General features: G+C 32.0%; 1 protein-coding gene across 2 annotated transcripts; it reads left to right on the top strand.

Annotated features, from left to right (window-relative positions):
- The first annotated feature begins 1,672 nt into the window (after positions 1-1,672).
- On the top strand, positions 1,673-22,987 carry LOC132741262 (BTB/POZ domain-containing protein 1-like). Of its 2 annotated transcripts, none has more exons than XM_060729393.1 (6): positions 1,673-1,811; positions 10,438-11,624; positions 12,012-12,112; positions 12,974-13,061; positions 15,260-15,406; positions 16,773-22,987. In XM_060729393.1, the coding sequence occupies exons 2-6, from the start codon at positions 10,461-10,463 to the stop codon at positions 16,929-16,931; spliced, it is 1,659 nt and encodes a 552-aa protein (XP_060585376.1). In that variant the 5' UTR covers positions 1,673-1,811; positions 10,438-10,460; the 3' UTR covers positions 16,932-22,987. The 2 variants fall into 2 exon arrangements, with proteins under 2 accessions (XP_060585376.1, XP_060585377.1); XM_060729394.1 differs by having other exon boundaries at positions 1,763-1,815.
- Positions 22,988-26,112: the final 3,125 nt, after the last annotated feature.

The following is a 26,112-nucleotide window of genomic DNA, read 5'->3' as shown; positions in this document are numbered from 1 at the left end:
ACGTGTGCGTCCTATTGCAGTTTTTTGGCCTAGGTCAAGTATAGCGATTGACGTACACACATTACAAAATTTTAAAATAGATGCATGTACCTGTGTAGTAGGGCAGGTTGTTTCCCTTTCTTTGTAAATAAATGTTCTGATTTTTGACATTTAGGTTATAAATTTGTTATTTCCCTTTTTTGTATTATATGAAATATAATTTGTTGCAGTTTATACACAGCATATCGAGTACATTATTAGTGATTAAATTTGTCAAGAAGATTTCAGGTATAAGACTTTAATAATTTTGCTTTTGGTAATTATTCTTAATTTATATTTATGAAACTAAATGTTTAATAATAAAATGTTGATATATTGGTTGTTTTTAAATAATTATAGCATTGGTATATAAGATTAGATTTCATTGGCATCATTGGTAGCAAAGGTTACAAAGCCACGCTACCGCCCCTTCTCCTATTTAAATTTATTAGGTATTCTTTTATTAAAAGTAAAAGTAAATTATTAAGTATTCCTTTATTAAAAGTAAACGTACATTATTTCTCTCTTCAATTATTCTGCATTGTTAAATTTGGTAATTATTATAGAAGTAAGAATTTATTGTTTATCAGATAATTCATACTGTGATAAATTAAAGTTTATACATTTGAATAAAGAACATAATCATACATAAATCTGTATTTAAAATTAGAACAACTGGAAACTTGGTGTTTTTGTTATTTCCTACAGTAAAGTTTCAATATTAAAGAGACGAAGTGAGTCCAAGCTTCAGGCTCTATATTAATCAGTAGCAAGAAAAAGGGAGAGGAACTTGCGAAGCCAGGTTGTGAAAGTTTTGCAACCTGTCGCCTCGGAAGTAGCCCTCTCCTGCTACAATATATGTGTATATGTTATTTTCTATTCTTGATTTTCATGGCTGAGTATATGATTGCAAAATATGGTATTTTTTACGAATATTTATTTTTTATATTCATAAAATTGTAATTACAACGAAACTTGTCAACGTACTGGTTTTAAACCATGTTGGATGCTTATAACCTGAAGATATTGGTTGTCATAAAAGTAGCAAAATGTAAACAAAATAGTATTCATATTTCCATACAAAATACTAATCACAGCAACTATACTAAAATGCCGAAATACAAAAGAAGCAATAAGTGGTTCAGGTTATTGGCCAATAATTGACTTTTGGAAACTATAACAGTACAAGAAAATTGAAAAAGCTTCGAGAAATAAAACTATAAACATTTCTTACTCATGAGGGGCCTACAAGTCAATTATTTGACTACCGTGGTAAACATTATTTTAATGTCAATGTCATATCTGAATAAAAACATTCAACTCCCACTTTGGGACATCTGCATCGTTTACAATTACACCAGGTTTTGAACCATCTTAGTGTCAATACCGCGCAATCCAATCATCTCTAGTTTTCATTGTCTTTCATGAAAATTCACAAGCAAATATATTTTCAAATGGACCGAATAGACGACAATAAACTTAAATTGTTTCCAAACAAGTTGTACAAATAATTAAGTGGTGTTAACCGTTTATTATATATGTCAGAATATATTCTAATAAGACAGATGCTACAATAAGTAATCAAGCACTATTGTAAAAATATTCGTATCCTGAACTTTGTTTATTTTTATGAATAAGCAATAAAGGCCACCAAACATTTGAGTGCAAACATGTTTTTTTTATTTATTATTTAATAATTGCTGACTGTATGACTATAGATATTGATTTTGATTATGGTCTATATAAAAAAATTCGAATGCACGGGTCTATAGAAAGGAAGAAAAAAAGATAAAGTTTGTAATAATTTATCTTTTTATTTAGATGAAGAAGAGTGTATTGTTGATGCATTTGTGTGATAATTATTTGAGCTTATGGTCACTAACTTTTTAGAATGCAAATATTCTTTGTTTAAATGATATATTTGTTAGTCACAATTTGCATGCATTTTTGAATTTCGGACAGCCAATTTCGGATATGTATAATACGGGGAAGTCAAAGTCCGGCCCCGCGAAGCGGGCCCGGGCTTTGGCTTGCCCGGCTATAGACTGCACGTGTATATTTAAGAGAAAATTCAATTAAAAAACAATTAAAAAATATATAGAATGCTATACCTATCAATTAAATTTTCGGTGTCAGTTCTTGTTAGGATTAATAATAATCGTCGAGTGTTCTGAGTGAAAACGGAAGTGGGTATACATATAATACCGAATGACACCTTTAAAACGGAAAAATGAAAGGATTTTTTTTACCGACTTCCCCATTCATAGGCTTTGCCTAATTTCATATTACAAAGAGAAGCATACTTACTTACTCAAGGATTTTTAGGGGACTTTTGGGACTGGTCTGGGTCCGGTCCAAATTATTGTCAAAAATGTTAAATATTAGTAGTTTTTTTATATTAATATGAAAAAGGCAAAGCCTCAAAGCGAGCTCGATGTACTTTTAACGTGAAATAGTATGAAATAATTTCTCATTTTTATTTCAAATGCAGTGACGAGTGCGTGTGACGTCACACATACTGTGTTAAATATGGCTCCGCCCCTGTCGTTAAATGAATAAAGAGTTTTGAAAACGTTGATAAAAATTTGTTTGTTTATTTTATTTCACTCTAAAATTTTTCAAGCGAAATAAAGGTTATTAAAAGTGAAATAAATGTAAAACTTAAAATGTTTGCGACATTAAAATAGCGTACTTGATTTGATTGTTTTGCATGTGCTGTTTGGCGCTACATTGTGACGTGACGTAAACAATACTTTAAACGTTTGTACAGTGTTAATGACTGAATAAAAGATATTGGTGTTCGGATTCATTTTCTTAGTTAGACCATTTTCTTTCATTCTAGATAGTTTTCACAACAAAATTCGTCAAAAAGATTTTTCAAACAAAATGGCGCCTTCAATTTTCATTTTACATTTTCCGTTTTAAAACTGGCATTCGCTATTTTATACACAGCTTCCGTTATTCTGGTTCCCTGTCCAATTATTGTTCCCATAGACGTGCGCGGGTGACCAGTCTACACATCCCTTTTCAGTTAGAATTCCTCAGTTTTTATACTTATCTTTAAATTCGAAAAGTTGCGATGTTTCCAATTCGGTACTTAAGACGAAAGTTTTCAAAACCATCACTTAGCAGGTACTCTCGTTACCGTAAAGCTCGCTTTGGGAGCAGACCCTTCGGGCCAGCTCGTCGAGCTCGATATTAACACAGTATTATAGTTATTGTTTATCTATTTATCTGTTTATTTCACATCATATTTGTTATTGTGACTCATGATGGGATGGGAAAATTGATTCAGTGCCTGGAATTGGCATGCTTGATTATTTTATCTATACTAAATGAACCAAAGGCAGTCGGTGTGTGGCATGTACATGACCAGAATGTCAGACGTTTCACCCCCAAGACATTTCACTATTGAGACGTTTCACTCCCAAGACTGTTCACACATTGTAGATAAGCAATTTAAGTTCTGTAATATACATTTTTTTTTATTTTTGTTGCATTGAAAAATGGTTTAATAGGTGATGATAAAAGATATGGTTGGTTATTCAAAATAAAACACGCAATTGTTAAAAAGGAATTCATACTTATATCAACTATACTATGCTCATCCTTGAGAGTAATATTTTCATTATTACTTTCATAAAAATGGAAATAATGTCATTAACTTGATATCAATTATTTTTATCAAAAAAAATAATTGTTAAAATAATAAAAAAAATATCAATTAGGCCATTATTTTTTGATATTTCGGTTTACTGACCCGCCGCATCCATTTTTTGGGAAAATGAAAAAAAAAAAAATCTGCCCCGAAAAAAAAAGTACTCAAAATATGCGCTAATCAAATTTAGATCTAAATGTTCTATGGGAGATTTATAGAAGTCCAACTTATTACTTATTAGACTTGTCAAAGAAACGTCGAGATAATTTTTGACGGCAGGGGTTTTTTTTAGGAAAAGGGGAAGACGCTGGACGCTGGTAGGGAGGGGAAAAAATATACGAAAAAAGTCAATTTGGGGAAACTTTATTATGACGTTATTTATACTATATACTTAACTACATAGTAGAGAGTTACAACTATATCTTTTTCCCCTTAAAAACTTTATCATCATGCAAAATATTCTTTGCAGTATAACATATTTTCTTAATATGTATGGTGGTGAATGGTTTTTATACTTCTATTTTTGTATGAAATTTAATACAGTATAGGTATAATAGTGTATCTGTGACACACTTTAGCTCCATACAAGTCATTTTCATAATAAGAAGTACAAAATATATTACTTTACTAAAAATAACCAAGAAAATGACAATATTTTGATAGCAACTGATTTCCAGAAATAGTACCGTTTAGTACGGGATATAGCCAAGAAAAAAAATGGCTGCCTCCATGTTGAGACAGTACTTGCAGTTTCCTGCAATGTTTTTGGTTATTTTGAACAACAATTGGTGGTTTATCCTGCATAAAATGAAGAAAAATAATATTTTAAACAGTGTAATTATTAAATCTGATCCAGTTTAAAGGAAAAATAGAATTTTTTTGGGGGAAAAAACTTGGCTATTTACCGAGGGGAAGACGCCGACTATCGGTGTCAATTTCTTAGTAAAAAAAACCCCTGGACGGCGATGTATTTTGCATGAAGAAAAATGTCTGCAAAATGAGTTAAACCATTCTCGCCAAATTAATTAGGTTAATATCTATATATTTAAAATATAATTCATGTATGTATGTATAAAATCATATGTTTTGAAGGTCCAATTGTGTAGAAATGTCAAAGAAAAACAACTACATAAAAAAAAGAAGCCAAAATACGCAAGTTATCACTTTCATGGATACAGCGAGAGAAATCTTATTCAATGAGAATCAGATTAAATTAAATTTAAAAAGAAATATAGTGACAAGATCACTATTTACAGATTTAACAAAAACAATAGTCTTTAAAAGGAGATTAGATACGGGTTTCCTTTCAAACAAAATAAAAAAAATGCACTTACTATTAATAATTTACATGTCAGTAATTGACCGCTAATTTTCCGATAGAAATATTTTTCAACTTGATTATGTCTATGTCTCTGACTTGGACAATAATTTAACATGTGTAATCTTTTCTTGACAGGTTTTTAAACTTCTGTTATATAAATAAATGAGTGCAAGTCAGTTGAGTTTCGGCACCTTTGATGATTCGGATTAAACAACTGGGACTACATGTGTGTGAACATCAAAGATTTACCGACTCTTTTGAAGGGTCGGCGAGGTCATCTCGTGTGTATATTAAATAATAGCAACATGATATTTTATCAATTTGTGGATGCTATTTTGTTGTTTTGTGTATTTATAAGCACTGTGGAATTTAGACAGTCGGTCGTAAGTACAACATACGCATCACATTTATCAGAATGGGAATGGACTAATCATAAGAGAAGGGATACTTATAAAGTATCTCACCTTCCAGACATGAAGATAATTATGAAAACTTTTTTCTTTTTTTTTTTTCCCTCCTCTGACCCTACCTTTTTTTGGAAAAAATCAGTAAACCAAAATATAAAAAAAAAATGGCCTTATATATAAATATAAAATCAAAATATTTCGTTATTTCATGTAAGTCTTAAACAATAATATGCAAAAGATGTGTATAGAATTAATTATTCTTTTGAATTATTTCTTTATCAATTTATTAAACAGTAGCCATTAAACAAACATAGGTAATTGTGGTGTTAACAGTAATCTCATCACCTAATTAGTTGTATAAACACTGAGACCAACAACTAACAGTTTGACATCACCATTAAATCAGTTGTATAAACACTGCACTTTAGCATCAACAGTTTACTAATCAGTTGTTTATTGGACCATTAAAATAGTTTTTAGATAACATCCAATTAAAACAAAAGTCTTGGAAACAGAAACTTCTCCATTATAAGTTTTGTTAATACAACAAATTAAAATAATTTTAATCCGATATATAAATAAATTATTTTTATTTTAGAAAATTTGCAGAATGTTTACATACTTAATGCAAAGAAAATCACATATGAAATCTTATCATTAACAGTTGTAAAGATCTATTAGATAATACAATTATATTCAGTCCAACATATATCCCCCCAAACAAAAATAAATAAATAAATAAATAGAAATAAAAAAAAACAAAGAAGGAGAACATGAATCACAATGTATGTAAATTTTAATATGTTTTCATGCAACTTCTCTGATATTTGATATCATTATTCTTACGTTAGTTTTATTATGATTTAAGATGTCTCACTTTATGAAAGACAATTTTTCTTTTATATTGAATTTTAGTCAGAAAATAATGATTTTACATCACAAATATTGAAAAAAAGCCCAATGCTTTAAGGCATTTCTGATTGCAATGGCCATTAAGTTAAATTACTTATCTATATAGGTACTGCTTGACAAAGGTTTAAACCTTCTACATATACATACATAATACAGGGTCGAAAATTTCAGAATTTTGTCTATAAAATTAATATAATATATTTACTGTTTAAAAAGTATTTATGATTACAAAAATAATGCATTCTTACCTGTTCCACATGTACGATAATAAATATAGAAACCAGGGATAAAAACTAACCATTTAAGCTTGGTGGCCACCTGGGCCACTGACTGTAAAATTTTGGTGGCCCAGTAAATATATTAGTGGACCAACAAATTATGAACAGAAAGGGACTAGCACTGGCAAATTTTTTTTTAGCCAATTTTTTGGCAACGAAAATTGCGTGCCTGTATTTTATTTTCAAATAAGGCAGAATGGTATGGCATGAGGTATTTAGAAAAACATAAACTATATTGTCCACTTTTTATTTTGGTTCCTACATTTTTATCACATTAACACATCAAACTTATAAAATTTACAGTCAATAATTATAAAAGCTTCCCGCTCAGTAGCTATGACATTTGCCTGGTTAAGTCAGTGGCATGACAGTAACAGCAGAAACACATTCCAATGTGCTGCTTCAGCTTGCTTGGTTAATGACAAAGATTTGGCTTGAAGACTATCTGTATCTGAAATAATACAGAAGAAACAAGTTTGAAAGTAAGAAGAGTGAAGAAAATAATATTGAAAATTCTAAACTAAAGATAATTAAGGAATAAAATCACATGTACTACTGTCATTATAAGAGTATAGGAATCAGTATAAGTTATCTGAAGGCATTTTCTGTTTGTATGTTACTTAACTGAATCTTTCTTTAATATTTCACAGTCATAAGCCATTTATAAATGAATACTTCTGCAAGAGCTTCAGGGGTTACAAAACTTAAATTTGATATTAAGTCAAATCAAGGTCAATCTTTTTTTCCAAGGAATTCTCTGTAAAGCCAAATGTCAAATAAATTTCTTGTAAAGGCATAATTAGGTTAGAATAAAATGGCAATCAACCCCCTCCCCCGAAGAAAAAAAAAAGAAAAAAAAACATATAAAAAAACAACCATTACTCTTAACCAATAGTTTCTTTCGATCTGTTTATCAACAACGATAAGATTTACTGAATGCAAACTTACCGTCAACAGGTCAAGTGTCAACTGCAGAACATAATTTGTCGCTATTTCATACCCAAACTTCAGATTTGATTAGCGATAATCTTGGGATGCCCCTACTTATAGTTTCATATTAAATATTTAGACCCAATTTTCCAATGCATATTCAACAAACTGCCAGGTATGTTCACGACAATTAGTGTCATATTTATCAGCTGATGTAAACAAACGCTGAGGGCCAGTGTATTAGACTGTGTTACTTTTCATATCGATATTTAATACAGAAGGGGAGATAAAAATATAAACCAGTCAATAACCCACAAGAAGTAGACTGTGTCGCTGTGTTTTGAGATAAGAAGCGGTAAAGCGGAAATTGAAAATGGAAAACCAAATGTGTACTTTTCCATTCTTAAAATAGCAAATGCTAAATTTAGACTGGAGATTCCAAAAGTAATACTGCCAATCGTGATTTTCTTGAGCCAATTTAATAATTTTGGAGCCAATTTGCTCCTTTGATTTTTCACATGAGTTGATTTAATGGCGGATATTAATTTAATCTACGGCCGATTTTTTTAGTCGCCGACTGGACGACTATTTTGAAATTTTTGGTGGCCCAATTACAAATTAAGTCGCCGTGGGCGACTGGGCGACCGCTAATTTTCAGCCCTGGAAACAGGGTAACAATTATGATATATAAACTTAAGTACTGAGTAAATAGTCATTAACCAAAAGTGAAATTCCCTTCCGTAATTAATTTTTATTAAATTTAAGGTCTATTTATTTTTAGTATATCATAAGTCTTAGAAAAGTTTTGGTAAAAATGGGAGTGAAACATCTTCCAAGATGTTTCACTCCCATTTGGGAGTGAAACGTCTTGGTGTGAACCTTCTTGGTGTGAACCGTCTCAATAGTGAAACGTCTGTCTACCACATGAACATACCCACTTATTTTAAAAAAAAAAAATTTCACTTATGAAATATTTTTTCACTCAAAATGTTTTTAGAATATCTTATTGTCAATAAAACAACAAGGAAAGTTGTTTTTATGCCCCCACAATGTGGGAGCATATAGCGTTGCACTTGTCCGTTCGTCAGTCTGTCCGTCAGTCCGTCCGTACGTCCCGAAATCTTGTGAACGCAACTCCTCTTAAACCGGATGGCAGATTTTGCTTAAACTTACAGGGATGAACAACCTTAATGTGTAGATGGTAGTAAAGGAAGGAATTTTCGCTGCGACCAAATCTAACAGAATTATGGCCCTTTGTTGATTTTTTCACTAGATACTATGTAGAAATTTTGTGAACGCAACTCCTCTTAAACCGGATGGCAGATTTTGCTTAAACTTCCAGGGATGAACAACCTTAAGGTGTAGATGGTAGTAAAGGAAGGAATTTTCGCTGCGACCAAATTTTACAGAATTATGGCCCTTTGTTGATTTTTTCACTATATACTATTAGAAATTTTGTGAATGCAACTCCTCTTAAACCGGATGGCAGATTTTGCTTAAACTTCCAGGGATTAACAACTTTAATGTGTAGATGGTAGTAAAGGAAGGATTTTTTGCTGTGACCAAATTTAACAGAATTATGGCCCTTTGTTGATTTTTAGTTTTCAACTTGTGGCACATGTAGTCCAAAAAATATTTGACCTAGAGTCATAAGATTGACAGAACAGTGGCGTGTGGGGGCATCAGTGTCCTAAGGACACATTTCTAGTTAGATAATTCATCCATATATTAAGGGTGTAACGGTTTACCGGTATACCGATATATTGCAATATGAAAAAATAAATTTCGAACCGCGGTACGATTTTTGGAAAACCGGTATTTTATAAAAATCATAATTTTCAATTAATTGCCTTCTAATTTTGTACAAATTTCACATAAAATCTTTAATTGGCAAATTTTGTTGGCACCAACGTAAGATAAAAGTATCCGACAACTAGTACACTTAAAAGTCAATAAGCGGCCGCATAATTTACATAAGCGGCCCAGATATGAAAGGTTACACGCGACTAGTTTTGTTTATCAAATTGTGTGACACTACTTTCTATTTATTCCTTACATTTTTATTAAGTTTCTACTAAAAATATATACATATAATAATAATATATAAATGTTACCCCATCTTTACATCAAAACATATACATGGCAATATATTGCAATACGCTTCAGCAAAATGGCAATATATTGCAATACGGTTTTTGCTGTATTGTTACACCCCAACCATATATACATGTGTACCATAAATATAGTAAAGGTAGAAAGGTTTCCCAGCCGAACTTAACCACCAGGCCTTATTTTACCTCCCAGATCTTTGTTAATTGTCAACCAATTTTCACCAAATACAGTGCAATCTACGCAGAAATGATTTCTCTTTTGAAAAATGTACAATATTAGACAATTTGGTATGACAAAAGATGGAATTTTAAAGTGAAAACGCACTCTGTCTAGGTCGGATTGCTTGACCAAGCTGAAAGAAGACGATTTTGAACATAAATTGATCTTTTTCTTAATAACAACTAATGTCAGTGCATGCAAACAGTTGAAACAGAAAAGGCAGCTATAATACTATTGCTTACTGGTCCAAATTTAATCCAAAACGTCCGTATGTAGGCACTTTCAGTAGTTATTTGCACTAACTTTTTAAATTTCCTGACATGTACATGTATATAAATCATGACCCGGATATACCTGAATTGTACCGCGTTTGGCATAGTAAAGACTGAGCAAAGCAAAATTATAGTCGCCCTGTTTTCAAATCTTTGAAAAACTCTTGAAAAGACTTGTATAATTTACTAATGGAGTCGGATTTAATTGTGTAATCTGACATATACCGTAATTGTGTAAATCTTTATAAAAAGTTAAATAACATGAGAGATTAACCTGAATTGTATGGGGTTTTTTTTTTCTTATCAATAGGAAGAAAGAAGAGCAATGAAAACATGGAGAGAGATAAGTTAGGTAAAGACGATGCTCCAGCTGCCAAGAATCAGCGTAGCAGTGAGTCTAACGGTCGTGCAAACCAAGGTACATCTGGCACAAGAAATCACAGCAACTCAAATGGAGCGAACACTGTTTCTGCAATGATTGCTAACAGCTCCTCGCAAGCAAATTTGAATGTGTGTTCTAATCAAATAACTGGAGATCGAGAACGGGAAAGTGAACGAGCTGAATCAAGTTTGTCTTTGTCTTCTTTAACTTTAAATGATTATTCAGGGTCGAATAGTTCATTATCATCTCAGATAATCCCCGTGACAAGTGCCCCATCAGCGGCTACGAGCCTAACCAATCAAGCCAATGCTCCATACAATTGGCAGGCCTCGAAAACAACTGTGAAGGAAAGACTTGCTTATTTGATAAACACTGAAATCATGAGCGATATACAGTTTCGAGTTGGCAAACCACCCAACGATCAAATTATACCCGCTCATAAATTTGTGCTTTCGGTCGGGTCGGCAGTGTTTGATGCCCAGTTTAACGGGCAAATGGCAACTAAAGACGATATTGTAGAAATACCAGATGTTGAGCCTGCTGCTTTTTTGGCGTTACTTAAATTTCTATATGCTGACGAGGTTAATATAGGACCGGAGACTGTGATGACCACGTTGTATACAGCGAAGAAATACGCTGTGCCTGCGCTGGAAAAGGCTTGTGTTGACTTTCTTAAGAGAAATTTAAATAGTGATAATGCTTTCATGCTGCTTACACAGGCACGGTTATTTGATGAGCCGCAGCTTGCCGCACTGTGTTTAGAGACAATAGATAAAAGCACATCTGAGGCATTGAATGCTGAGGGCTTCACAGACATTGATCATGATACTCTTTGTGTTGTTCTCGAAAGAGACACTCTTGGTATAAGAGAGAGTAAACTCTGTACTGCTGTATTTCGATGGTCGGAGGCGGAATGTAATAGAAGAAATATACAGCCGACACCAGAAAATCAACGTCAGACCCTCGGAAGGGCATTACGATTGATCCGGTTCCCGCTAATGAGTATTGAAGAGTTTGCCGTGGGCCCGGCTCAAAGTGGGATTTTGGAAGATAGAGAAGTTGTCCAGCTTTTCCTATACTTCACTGTCAATCCTAAACCAGCCATAAATTTTCAGGTTAGTGTGTTAATATGATGTGCAAACATTGGGACCTTTTACAGCTATTATTGGAAAAGACCTCTACCTTTATAACAGCCTCTTACATCTTTGACAGAAAATAATTTCTTTGGGTTATTGTTCTGGTGCATTGTTACTTTTACTTGTAAGCAGGATCTACAAGTTCAAATTTCAGCCACAGTGTAATCTTTTTTGTTGCATTTGCATCGATCTGTGACAAACTAGAAATGTTTGCTTAACAGAAATAAAATTGGTTCATAAAATTCTTGATTTTGAAACTGAATATTAATAAGGAAAGCAATACTGAAAAAGTTTTCATCCTGAGCTACGAAATTATGCTGTAAAATATTTAGATTTTATGTCATGTTTATTGTGTTTACTATGTAGGATGTTCCGCGATGTTGTTTGACGGGAAAGGAGCAGGTTGTATCCCGGTTTTGCCAGATAGAAAGTCGGTGGGGCTACAGTGGTACCAGTGATAGAATCAGGTATGTCATGTCCCTTAGCATCAGCTAAAAAGCACATTATGCCTCAAATGTCAGTAGATCTATTTGTCAAATATTTGTTTAGTAATGTTTGAATAATGGATTTAAAGCGTGTTAGATGTTACACAACTGATGCAAGTGTCGATTAACATGAAATAATGTGTCCTAAAGGTAGCAAATGGTAAACAATGTTGTATTTTGACCTCAATGTACAAAATACTAATTCACTTTGATTATACCAAATGGGCTTTTAGAATCGAAAGTGATAAGCAGTTCTGCGTCCTAATGGGCCTTTAGAATCGAAAGTGATGAGCCTTTGATATCATTATTAAAGCAGGCTCATATGCATGTCCCTGCAATCTAACAAAGATCTTAACTATTGGCTGACTGACTTAAAATTCTCACTTCGATATCCCAAAACTGATAACAGACAGTTCAGCAAACTCCTCACAGTGATTACCTCCCTTGGCAGAATTTTAATCACTGCCTTCACAGACGTCACATGATGATGAAAGTCACATGAGGTAACATCGAAATTCAAATGTAAATATCGACCATTACATAGAAAATCTAGCTTCATTTTTCTCTTTTTGTTTTATTTTTAATTTTTTGTACGTCTGTTATATTTTATCAAAAAATTATCAAAAGTATGCAAAATAATGAAAAATAAATTAAAAAGCTAAATAATATCAAAATAATGATATTTCAATGTTTGTAATGGCAGAGATCTCTGTACTGATAAGGGGAGATCACTGCGCAGGAGATAGGTTTTTCATGATTTATGTAAGAAATTCAAATTTAATGTTCTTAGGCTTTTGGACCTCAGCGAAGTCCCTTTAATGTGTATGATTTTATCTGTTTCAGGTTTATGGTGAACAGGAGAATATTTGTGGTAGGATTTGGACTGTATGGTAGTATACATGGGCCTACAGAATACCAAGTTAATATACAGGTAATCATTATGACGAATGTACTATCTGATTCTGGGAAAATATTCACTTTCGTCATTATAAGGGGAGCAGTTGTCTAGTGGTTAAGGTGTCTGCCTCTCAACCCAGAGATCATGGGTTCGATTCCTACTCGGGGTCACAGCCATGTTTCTTCATATGACACCAGTACTGGTTGATTCCAGGAAGCGGAATAGAAAGTGATTAATATAAGTTGCAAGAACTTGTTTTGCAATCAAGCCTAAATAAATATGTTTAAACCAGTAAGATATTTGTAACACATATTTAATAAACCAATTACTTGTTAACTGTGTTACTGTTGCCATGCTAGAAGAGTTTGTGTGATTAAAAGAGTTATGTGTATGACATACAATAAGAATTGTATGTACTTTCTCTATTTCCCTTCTCTTGATGGGACCCATAAACATTGTTTCCAGTTGCTAAAAATTCTTATATACCGGTAATCTAAAGTGCTTTTCAGTAAATATTAAAGATATATAATTTGAGATCGAAAATTCCACTGGTCCGCTAGTAATTACAAGTAGAATTTAAGAGAACTGGATTCAGAATGTGTAGAAAATTGTTGCCTGCCCATTGGATTTAAAAGCTACTCTTCCTGAAAGACAAGTGACTCTGAAAAAACTTTTAGAAACTCAATTTATGCATAAGTTTTATATTTGAAAATATAGATGATATTTGGAAATTTACAAAAAAACCTTCATGTATTATCAAAATATTCTAGTGACAGACAACCATGAGTCTATCTCCTTAGTTCAAAATTTATTTAAATTTGGACAAAATATTAAGCCCATTAAACCTAACAATTGCAGTTTAATTCAGGGTTTTTCTTTCTATTATAGCTAGGGCCGGGAATTATAATCGAATATTCGAAACTTTACACAATATTCGAACATTGTAAAACAAATACAAATATTCGAAAAAAAATTTTTTTAATTAAGATCTTAAATTAAACCATTAACCTTTACTCTACCAGGTGTTCACATGTTAGTATGACGCGTGTCAGCGATTACCCCCAATTAACTGTGAAAACTTTGGGGTCTAGTTGATCAAAAGGGCACCCGTTTCACAGTTTGCAATTTACCTGTTTAATAGTTTAGAATGTATTTTTTTCCGATTTAATTATCTTATTATTGTTTTCTCTGTTATAATTTTTCCAATTAATCAATAGTTGTCTTAAATTTTGTGAAGAAGAATAAATCGGAACACATTAATCGGCCGTTATGAACGCGTAGATATTACACTCCGTGTGATATATGCTGCGTTATTGCTAAATTTATTTTAAAAATATTTTAAACCTTATCTAAAGTTATAAATAAATAAAAAAATATTTAATACAAGTTAAGTTTCAATATAATTATTTGTTATTGGGGCTAAAAGGCTACAATAATTCATATTACTGTCAAACAAGTCACGTGAGTTACCTCCCGTTAATAAGACAAATAGGATTTACTGAACAAAGGGTAATAAATTTATTTCAAAATGTAAACATATATGTCAATTTACAATATATAAAATTAAAACAACTTTGACGTAGTAATAAAGGTATTTTTAATCGGCGATTATAACAAGCATATTAAAGTAGTATAGTATTCGACGCAATCAATTTCGGATACAGATACGTCAAAGAGAAATATTGAAACAAATGTTGTAATAAAACGAATATTCGAATATATATTCGAATATTGAAAACGAATATTCGAACATCAAATTCCTTATTCATTCCCAGCCCTAATTTTAGCAAAATTACATACAAATTAGATAGAAGGCTCCTTTTTTTTCATACAAAGTGTCTGTATGGACTATGTTAAATATGGGGTGGTGATTTTTTTCTGTAATATATACCTGCAAAGATATTATCATTTAACCTAATGCTTAAGATTCGGAGTGCAACTAAAAAAGTGTTGGAACACCACACTAAGTACCATATTCCGGTGTATACCAGACAAGGCGCTTGAATGATTAAATGCTAAAATGTTGCCTTTTCACCTAGCGGAATGAACTTTATATGGTCTAATTCATCTCTTCACACCGATTTATATCCGATAATGAATGAAAAATGTTAAAATTGACGAAAAAAACGATATTTGTCTATTTTGTGATCATGATTTCTGCAAGCGTTTAGAGGTACTGCTCTAACAGTGTATTGAGTTAAATCCTAAATTTTGACGAATTTAATTTGTAGATTTTACAATCGGACAATGGTAAAGTTATAGGAGTGAACGATACAAGCTTCCAGTGTGACGGATCTAACTCAACATTTCGTGTAATGTTTAAGGAGCCAGTAGAAATATTACCCAATGTGAGCTACACTGCATGCTCCACACTCAAGGTGAGTTTTGTAATAATAATTATTACTTAAAGGTCCATCATGCCTTATATATGCTATCATTTTATTTCTCAAAAACTTTTTTTTGGGGGGGGGGGGGCGAGTGGTTAAGGTCGTTAACTTCAAACCACTTGTCCCTCACCGCTGTGGGTTCAAATCCCGATAGGGACTTTGGATTCTTCCATGTGAGGAAGCTTATAATCCAGCTAGCTTACTTAAGGTAGGTGGTTCTACTTAGGTGCCCATTTGTGTCTGAAATAATGCACGGATGGGCACCTGAGGTCTTCCTCCACTGTGTCGGTGTGACGTAAAACCCAATCAAACAAACAAATTTATTTTTGTTATCTTGTGTGACAGTTTCCAAAACATTACTCATTTGTTTTATAGATGAACTATCATTTGCTTCTCTAGCTATATTAGTAATTGGTCTAATTATAGTGAATAAGTATTTTGTATGGAAGTCAAAATATACTTTGTTTACATTTTGCTACATTTTTGACACATTATTGCTTGTTCAACACTACTTTCTTAAACTGTTAAACATCTAACATGCTCTAAATCCATTATTAAAGCATTTTAAACACATGTTTGACATTTCTAAAGAATTGAAAAAAACCCTTCTATGTCCATTGCATCATGATCTTCACTGTAAGCTATTCGGTCTAAATATATTTTTGAAATTTCCCCCCAAAAAAATGATGAATGGTTTAGTCCAGATTGAAAGATGGACACGTCCGTTACAGATACTCGTATTTAGTTTGGTATGAGTGAAATGAGCGGTCGGTTAGCTCAATAGGTAGAGCTTGGACTGTGAAACAGGAACCCAAGTTCGACAACCAGACGGTGCATGTCACTTTTGTTGTGATTGATAATGAAATCCTTTCTACGGACATTTGCACTGTACCTCTGCTCTGGCATATACAGAAGTAAGAGTTCCTTACGAGAGTGAAGGCAACTAGTAATGGTAAACTGCTTGACAGCCTACCCAGGAAGGATGCGGTGGCTCTACTGTGCTCTGGAAATTTCAATGTGGCTTACTCTCGAGATCCGGAGTGAAAACTACCAATACCACCACCACCTTGAACATTGTCATTTTAATGAAGTTCAACATATTTCTATCAATTCTCTTTTTAGTAGCATGTTAAAACGGAAATAGATATCAATTTAGGGTGCATTGTTTTAGAATAATGCAGGGTTTATCGTTCAGATGCTTTGTAATTAATCACTCAGGCCTATCAACCTTGGTGATTTTATTTCTGCGCATTTGAACTCCAACCATGCATTAATCTACAACAATTCACTCAAAATTGATATCTATGTCCTAAATAACTAATTGATGTATACTCTTTTTTTTTTTTTTTTTTATCAGGGACCTGATTCATATTACGGATCTAAGGGTTTACGGAAGGTTACGCACGAGTCAGTTTCGGGCGGAAAGGTCACTTTTCAGTTCCATTACGCTGCAGGAAATAACAACGGGACCTCAGTTGAAGATGGACAAGTTCCAGAAATTATATTTTACACATAAAGTTTTTTGGGGTGACCTTTCTTTTATAAACCTGTGAAACAACATATTATCATTTTTTTTCATGAGATAAAAAATTTTGATGCTGGAAAATCTTCATTATTGATTTTGTATACTTACGGAAAATGCATATACATGTATGTATATGTGTAGTAGGTATCAATTTTTCTTTACTTTGTATATTTAATATAAACTTACACAAAGCGATGCTGATTTTTTTTTAAAGATTTATACGCTGAATAATAATATTTACTTGATAATTTAATGATAACTTAGATATGACAGGGAAAATATGATTATGTCATGATACCAATGAATTTCTGGCACAATCCTGACGAAGAAAATGATTCAGTTTTGTTGAATTTTCGAAGTGATAAACTATATGTGCTGTTAAATTAACAGTGTTTATAATATTAAATCAACGTACATGTATTTGTCTTTAAAACGATCATATTTTTTGTTGTCTGATTCATCCGCCAGTTTGACTGCAGGTTTCTATATTTATACGCCTCTGTTCATTTTTCAAGTTATTTGTTTTTGTTCATATATGGTCGCCTTGGTGCAGTATTGAGTTAAGTCTTTCTCAATTTAATAGGATATAACCAGTTATTGCTTTAAGGTGACAATATGTTTAATTAAAGCTTATATGTATGATAATGTTAAGCCCCTGGTTAACTGATTTTTTTTTCACGTAATTGACCTTGACCTACTTTGTTACCTGAAACTTCAGGGGCAATTAGAATTTTAAACAAGCAACTGTATGGAATTTTGTCAGAATTACACATTGCAAAAGAGCCAGTCATTGTAAACACCTAGAGCATTGTTGGCACAGGCCATGAAATATTTCATATCTGTCTTGAAAACCTCTTCGAAAATGATTTTTTGCACATCAAAAACCCTTGAAAATGACATTTTGCCACAAAAAAACCTTTAATTCCTTTAGTTTAAAAATTAACATAATAATCTTGAAAAAAAACAACTCTCGAATTTGAAATTTCATCATTGTATAAACAGTTTTATAAAACTGTAAAACCAGAAGATATCAGCGATAGTGGTTCATGCCAAAGTTTACTCAGTCATTTTAAGGCTTAAGAAACCTTTGAAAAATTCTTTAAAATTGCCAACTTGAAACAATTTAAGGTAGATTTAAACACCAAAAAATTAACCCTGAATAATCTCATTAAATTTTAATTTAATTTTCATGCTAAATAGCAATATTGGTAACTAAACTTTTAAGAATTTAGTTAAATGTTCATTCTTATGGCATTATATTGAAATAAGTATTTTTTTTTCAAAATCACTATTCATATGTCATACTGTCAAACATTACATGCTGTTAATTTTGTGGGGTTTTTTTTCCCCCTAAACATGCTAAATATTTTAAATGGACTTGACTTTCTTTCAATCCGGTCAAAACCATAAATCATTTTGAGGGAAATTGTCAAAATTGCATGGGTACAAGTTTTCAGCCATTTGCCTGAAGTTCAGGATTTTTCTAGTCCTGAAAGCTCAGTTCTTGAATTCTATATAAAAACTAATTGAAATGATACTAAATTAAGAGTTCTCTGGTTTTCTGATATTTTTAACTTACTAAATTAAGAGTTCTCTGGTTTTCTGATATTTTTAACTTGCACCCATGAAATTGGACTACTGACTGAATAGCAAAAATTGCGGACCATGATCAGACAGCAGGATCTTGTTGGCTGATCTTGGTCTGCACTGTTCTCATGGCTCAATTTCATTTACCACTAGCTAGCTAAAGGGTAATAAGATGCTCTAATCCGGTGCCTGCTCATGTCCGAAATAATGCAACAAGAGGCACCAGAAGTATTCTTCCACCAGTAAAGCTTGAAAGACGCCATTTTGTAATTTGACCTTTACTGTGTCAGCATAACTTTACGTCCAACTAAAAAAAGATTAAGATAACAATTTCATGGTTTACTAGCCACTGTTTCAAGAAGAGAATCTCATGTCATTTTTCTGTATCAGGGTTAACATTTTAACATGATCTTAAATCACCCTGTGTATTGTCATTTCCCCATGCATTAAAAGTCCGTTACACAAGTACATTATGAAATTTTGTATATTCAGATTTTTTTTTAATTTTTGCATTTTAAGTAATGGTATATCATATCATGACTTTGGTGTAAATTGTTATTATTCAGACTATTAATTAGCACGGCTTTTGGAAGAAAATGGAGAGCTATTGTACTCTTCCTGGAGTCAATGCCAGCATAGGCATCCACACTTAGGTTAATTTTTTGTGTTCAAGAATTGGTATCACCAAAACTACTGAAGGAAATTGGTTGTAACTTCACATACTTGTTCTCTGTGATTATTGAGCTCTGAGAATACTCGAGTTTGCTGTGTAACGGACAGCTCTTGTGTTTTTATTTTGCAATGACACTATGTATTATTCTTAAATGACGTGTTCATATTGTTCAGGTTCGTCGTCCCCCCTTTTTAATTTGTACTGACAATCACTTTGCAGGAAGGTGATCTGTGATAAACATTATGTCTGTCTGTGCTTTAATAATGTCTGACTGCTTGATTTATGTCTGATTGTACTTTTGTTATGTCTAATTATGTCTGTGTGATATCTTCATCTGACTGAAATTTATGTCTGATTTTTTTGGATTTATGTCTGACTGTTGGATTTATGTCTGGCTTTTGGATTTATGTTGGATTTATGTCTGACTGTTGGATTTATGTCTGGTCTTTGGATTTATGTCTGACTGTTAGATTTATGACTGACTTTTAGATTTATGTCTGACTGTTGGATATATGTCTGACTTTTCGATTTATGTTTGGCTGAGATTTATGTCTGACTGTGATAAAATTATGTCGAGTAGAACTTTTGTCTGATTCTAATTATATTGAATTCATGTCTGTTAAATTTATGTCTGTATTTAATAGATTTTATGTCTATGTTAATTTTCTCATCTGTTGAAATCATTATTTGTGATTGTTTGGTTTATGTCTAATTGTGTGCATTTATGTCTGATTGCTAAATTTATGTTTTATTTACAATTTTCATACTGATTGTCTATAAGTATCATGCACTCTTATTTAGAAACTCAACCCATGCGAATAGCGATCATTAGATTACTAGTCTGACGCATTAACCTCTCGGCCATTCCTTGATTTTCAATTTAATTCTGTTATATTTCATGCTAATCTTTTGCTTATTTTTTGTTTGTTTTGAGTGACCAAGTTGGTCTATGTTAATTTTTTTTAATTTTATGGGTGTTGAACCTCAATGGAGCTTATTTAACTTCAACTTCATGTTACATTAAATTCTAAATGTAAAGGTTTTCAATGTTTGTTTTAAATGCCTAACTGAATATGTTTATAGTTTCATTGTTTGATACGCCTAACTGTGTCTGTAGTTTTCAAAATGACAACCTGTATGTATTTAGTGGTGGTGTTTTCATTGGCCTAACTTTGCATATATTTAATATGCCTAAATTTGTTTGTATTTATTATTGATATTTTCATATGCCGAACTGTTAAGCCGATTTAGCGACTGTTGTCAATTGCCTAACTTTATACTATTTGTCAGTGTTGAGATTTGAAAAAAAACACCTAACTATTGTTTTATTTAATGTCAGTGTTTTCAGATGCTTAACTGTGCAGTGTCCTGTGTTTGTCTGTACAAATGTCTTGTAATGGCTTGACAATAGATATTATCCGGAACTGGACAAAAAAAAGGTTTTTACAAGCTAATCCTCTGGTACAAAAAAACTTTTACCATTATTATTTATAGCTTCACGGTGCACTGCCGGTCAAAATAAATAAGTCAATCGGATGCGCTTATTTTCGAAGCTGTAGCTGTAAAATCTTGTTCGTACCCACGGATAAGCACGGAAGACCCAAAATATTCTTAATTCCGGAGTTAGTCTGTTGTCAATTTATGTTGTCTGTAAGACTAGGAAGGGACCGGTGCAAGTTTTTGCATGGAAAACAGTTAGTATGAGGTATATACAAAATGTAGATTTGGAAATATATAAAGTTGTTAGTTTTTGAAAATGTAAACACTCAGTGTTAGGTAAAAAAAACAGTTGTTAGAATATATGTAAAATAGTAAGGTCGTAATACGTAAGTAGAAGAATATTTGAATACTTGCAAATGTTTAATTGGGCAATTTCTTAATTCTGATTGACTTCTTTTTACTTTAAGTCTAATTCTTTTGTAAAGAATTTTATTTGGCATGGAAGAAGTGATGTTTCAGTTTAATGGAACAGTTAGTTACATGTAGTTGGAAATGATAAAAACTTTTAGCTGTATATATTTGAATAGTCAGTCTGCGAGTTTAGTGGTAGCTCGCCAATGGCTATTAGAATCTAGATTGGGCCAGTATAATTTTTCAAGGCACAAGACCCATTAGCCTTTGAAAAATTACCAGAAGAAAACCATATTTTCTGAAAATAAATTGATCGAATTTTAGATGTAGAAACTTATCTATTTTTAATTGGGAGAATAAAATTACAAAATAACTGTATTTATGTTTATTCTTGACTACTTTCCACTTCAAAAGTTCAACATTTCAATGCCATATGACCTAAACTGTGTGCCATATAACATTTTCATGGCATGAAAAAAAACATATTTGGGCTTGAAAATATTGCCAACCACTACCCTCAAAGGCTTGTGGTTTCCAGACCCTGGTCATTATGACAATTGGTAAATGAAAAGAAACAAAGAATTTTTAACAACATATGTTCTTTATTTTTGAGTTGGAAATCCAAAATATAAAAAGAATGGATTTGATTTGTGTAAATTTTTATCATGAAAACTGAAATAACTTAACTGTTTGGCAATAATATAAGTTTATTGAAAAAAAAATTTAAACAGTTAATTGGTTAGATATTACAAAAATAAACATTTGAATGAGTTTTACAATGGATACAGGCTGTTTCAATGGTTTAAAAAAGTATACTTTCAAACTTGTATAGACTAGGCCAGTCATTATTTTTGAAAACAGGTGGTCATTGTGGACAGGTTGTCTCAGAAGTTGTGTTTGAATAGGTGTACAGATGTTAAAGTAAGAATATGGCATTTAATTGCAGGGTTTAGAACTTTTATTATTCGAGAGTGGTCTTTAAGAACAGGTGTATTGGTACATGTTTAGCATAGCTGTAGATAAAATAGTTTTAGAATGCAAAATTTACTATATGTTTTTTAAACAAGATTTAAAAGGTGCTTTAGTAAAACAGTTGAGTGCAAATATAAAATTATGTCCTAAAAAATTTATATTCAAAAATCATATTTACTTGCCATTATTAAAATTTTCTCTGTAACTGCCAAAAACCCATGTACATGTATACTTTTTTTTCATAGATAATATTTTGTTTGCATTTTAAACTGAAACTGATGTTTAATTATATACTTATAAATTAATAGAATATTGACAAATATTGATACAATAAAATGAGTATTTTCATTTTCTGTATTTTCACTGTAAAAATTTATTTTTCACTGCAGTGATATTTTCAGTATTTTCACTGTAATTTTTTTTTCACTGCAATGAAACATATTTTCAGTATTTTCACTTTTAAAAATTTATTTATCACTGCATTGAAACATATTTTGCATATTTTCACTGGTGTCTTGCTGGACTTCTTCCTGTATGGTTCAGCCAATACACAAAATTGAAGGGGTAGTCTTTCAAATTTGTAAGATTAGAAAAGAAAAAAAATATATGACAAACAGAAAATTCAAGGTTTTTCTTCAAATACGGGATTTATTTTCATCTTATGGTATTAAAATTATCATATTTGATGATTTTTCTTACCACTTGATGAAAATGAATCCTGTATTAATTAGAAAAAAACTTGAATATCCTCAATTCATTCAGAGTATTATGATAATAAATGACTGTATACATGTATATTTTAATGAAATCAGTGCAATGTGCATTACAATGTACATGTATTTCATTTCACAAACAAATACTAATTTCATCTATAAGTTAACAAGACAATGTTTCCCATGCTATGCTATATGAGTGACTGATGTAATGTTGACCTTTGGAATAAAATCATATAACTAAAGATACACTGCAGTGTTTGTTATGATTTTGATTAAATTCTACCCATTTCCAAGAAAAGATAAGTATGCACAGCCAAATCGTGTTTTTTATCACGATTGTCTCCCTTAGACTTACTGCTTTCAAACTCTCGCAGCGGTTACTTCCCTTTATAAATATAGAAAGAATTAAGGGGAGATCACTGCGTGGATATTGGACTGATTTACGGTTAACATTTGTCTCCCTTAGACTGACTGCTTTACGGTTCACATGGGTTTACAAAAAAAAAAGATTTGTTTAAAATTCTGTTGACTCGACAGTTAAAAAATGTGCCCAGTCTGTAATGAAAATAATTACAACATAAAATCTAATATCAATTTAAGGGTAAAAATAGGCAAATAAAGTTGAAATGTTAATGATTGTGGTTTTTATTTCGTTTATCAATATACTTAATGTATGACTAAAGTTGTTTAATGCATCGTTTAATGATGATTTAACTAGGTGATTGTCTAGCCGTGATCATTTTCTCATTATAGTATATAAATTTGTCAAACTTCAAAGTATATCATGTGAAATGATTTTAATTTAACCCGTCTAAATAAAACACTTTCAATATTTTTTATATATATTTTACAATTTGGTGTCTCTTGTGAACTGATACACTTTATTGGCCATAGGCATTTTACTTTTTTTTTCTTTCACTCGTTTTTTCCCTTCTTTTTTACTCTCATCACATTTGATACCTGATATATTTCGACTCACGCGCTCACGGGTTTGATTTTTACACTGGATGAGCGGTTTAGAAAAGGAGGGGGTTATTTCTATACAAGCAAAGAGCTTCTTGCGTAGATAAGCGGCGCCGATTTGGTTTATAAAATCTAATATTTTGTGAAATTAATACGCCTTTTTTCGGTATCACATCCTTGCATTTTATTCTTTTTTAATTCATTATTTGTTTAATCGGTGAAATCTTCAATAGCCTAAAATTGCTACGACTGATTTTATCAGATTATATCTATTTTTGAAGGAATGCCGTGTTAATGTTTTAGCATCTAAGGATTTTGAATGGAGAAACAAAGAGCATGATTATCTGATTTATTTAGGGATCACGAAGTAGGGTTAGTTTTGAATTAAAGGTATTGTTTTACTGTATAGAAATCGTCCCATTATGTTTTGTGAAATGTCACCACGCAACGAAAGTGTTGAATATTTTACCTGAATAAAATGGGTAAAATGGTTTAAAAGGAGAGACCAAATTCTATTTTCTTTAAAACCAGAAGAAGTCGGATAAAATTGCAAAAAGCTTATAACTTTGCCATCGAAATCTGAACTCACTTTGTAGAATCAAAATTTCATTTTAAAATTTTTTATGCCCCCCCCCCTACACACACCACTAAACATTAAACGGGAGACACCCGTGACTTAGGGGACCTTTCAAAAGTTAGTTTTTTATTTCAATGCCCTTTTTTTTGGGGGTTTTCGTTTTTAATAAAAAAATTTTTGTTTTTTTAAATGGCCCGATCCGCAAAAAAATATTGTTACATTTTTAATTTATTTTTCAAGACCGCCCGGTTATTACGAATTTGTGGGTTTGATTAAAAAAGATTCTGTAGTTTTCCCCAATGATTAAAAAACCCAAAAAATTTTTTTAATTCAATGTACCCCCATTTCGTCGAAATTTCGCATCTTTTTCCCCCTTTTCCTTTAAACTTCGGATTTTTAAAATAGCCGGGATTTTCCAAATTCCCAATTCCGGTTGGCCCCCGTTTCGGCAAAAATTTAAAAACCGTCGTCAAGTCCAGTCCTCTTCGTTTTAAAACTTCTGATTTTTAAACACAAATACATTTAAGTTTTCATAAAAAACCCGTGGATCGAAAATTTCCCAATAGCTTCCCCTTTTGGGCCCCCAAAAAACCAAGGCCCCTGTTTTGGGTTCTTTACATTGGACATTAAAAAAACCCAGGGTCGCTTCTAAACGGGAAGGGTTTTTTTATGCTTAAGGGGGCCCTTTCCGCCCTTTCGGGGCCCCTGGGGCCCTTTTCCCAAAAACAAGCAATTGCTCTATTCCACTTTATTTTTAACAAAAAACGTTCTGGGACTTTGGCGGGAAATGGTCAACCAAAATTTGGGGAAAGAAATAACAAAAAAAAAAATAAAGGACAAATTTTTCAGAAAAACGCCAAAAAGAACTGTATCCCATTAATTTTTAAAGGGGGGGTTGTTTTAAAAAACGCAATATTTTTGAGTCATCTTTTTTTAATTAAAAGAATTTCCCACGTACAAAAAAAATTATCCAATTCTTTTTAAAAAGGGAAGGAAAAAACGTCAAGTTTCAAGTATTTTGATAAATAATTAAACCCAATTATTCTTAATACTTATTTATGTTTGTACATAAAAATATAATTAACTTTTCAGTTTAAATAAGTTTTATTGTTGAATCAATTACACTAGGCACAGGTGATGCTTGTTTTCGGTTTAATACAAAACCTGTTCATCATTCTCGTTATAATCCGCAGCAATGCTTGAACGTCTCTCTAACAATCTATTTTTAATATTTTCGTTTTAATATTTCATTCTTACAAGAAAAAACAATTTAGTTTTATAGAGTGAATCTAAAAGGCCCATTATGCCTCAGAAATCCTTTCATTTTTTACTTTTCAAAAGCTTTCTCTTGTTGTTGTTTTGGATACAGCTAAAATAAATGAGTATTTTGTATGGAAGCTAAAATACCACTTTGTTTTACATACCAAACAATTTCAGAGTTAGCGCCACTTTCCTCAGCTTGTAAGTATCTAACATGCTTTAAGGTATTACCACCCTAATGGGCACTATAAGGGACTAAAAAATTGACATCATAGGTCAGATATATACCTTAAAGTACACCTGTATGCACAATTTAAACAAAGTTTACCGTATGGAAATCAAGTTATGGCCACTTTTCTGAACTCAAGCTAGGGACCCTTTTTAGAAATGAGGAACCTTTAAATAATCTGCAATTACATATGAATGAAATTATGAAAACATAAATTAATCATAACCATGCTTAATATCTTAACAATCTGGACAAAACCATTCATCTTTAGTGAACATTTCAAAATATATTGTTAACTGAACAGCGAACAGTGCAGACCATGATCAAACGAATCGGATGTACCG

The sequence above is a fragment of the Ruditapes philippinarum genome, unplaced genomic scaffold (assembly GCF_026571515.1).
Source record: "Ruditapes philippinarum isolate M1 unplaced genomic scaffold, ASM2657151v2 ctg1593_1_1_1_1, whole genome shotgun sequence".
Classification (NCBI taxonomy): domain Eukaryota; kingdom Metazoa; phylum Mollusca; class Bivalvia; order Venerida; family Veneridae; genus Ruditapes; species Ruditapes philippinarum.
Note: the sequence above shows the minus strand (reverse complement) of the source record. Positions and strands in the feature narration are given on the sequence as shown.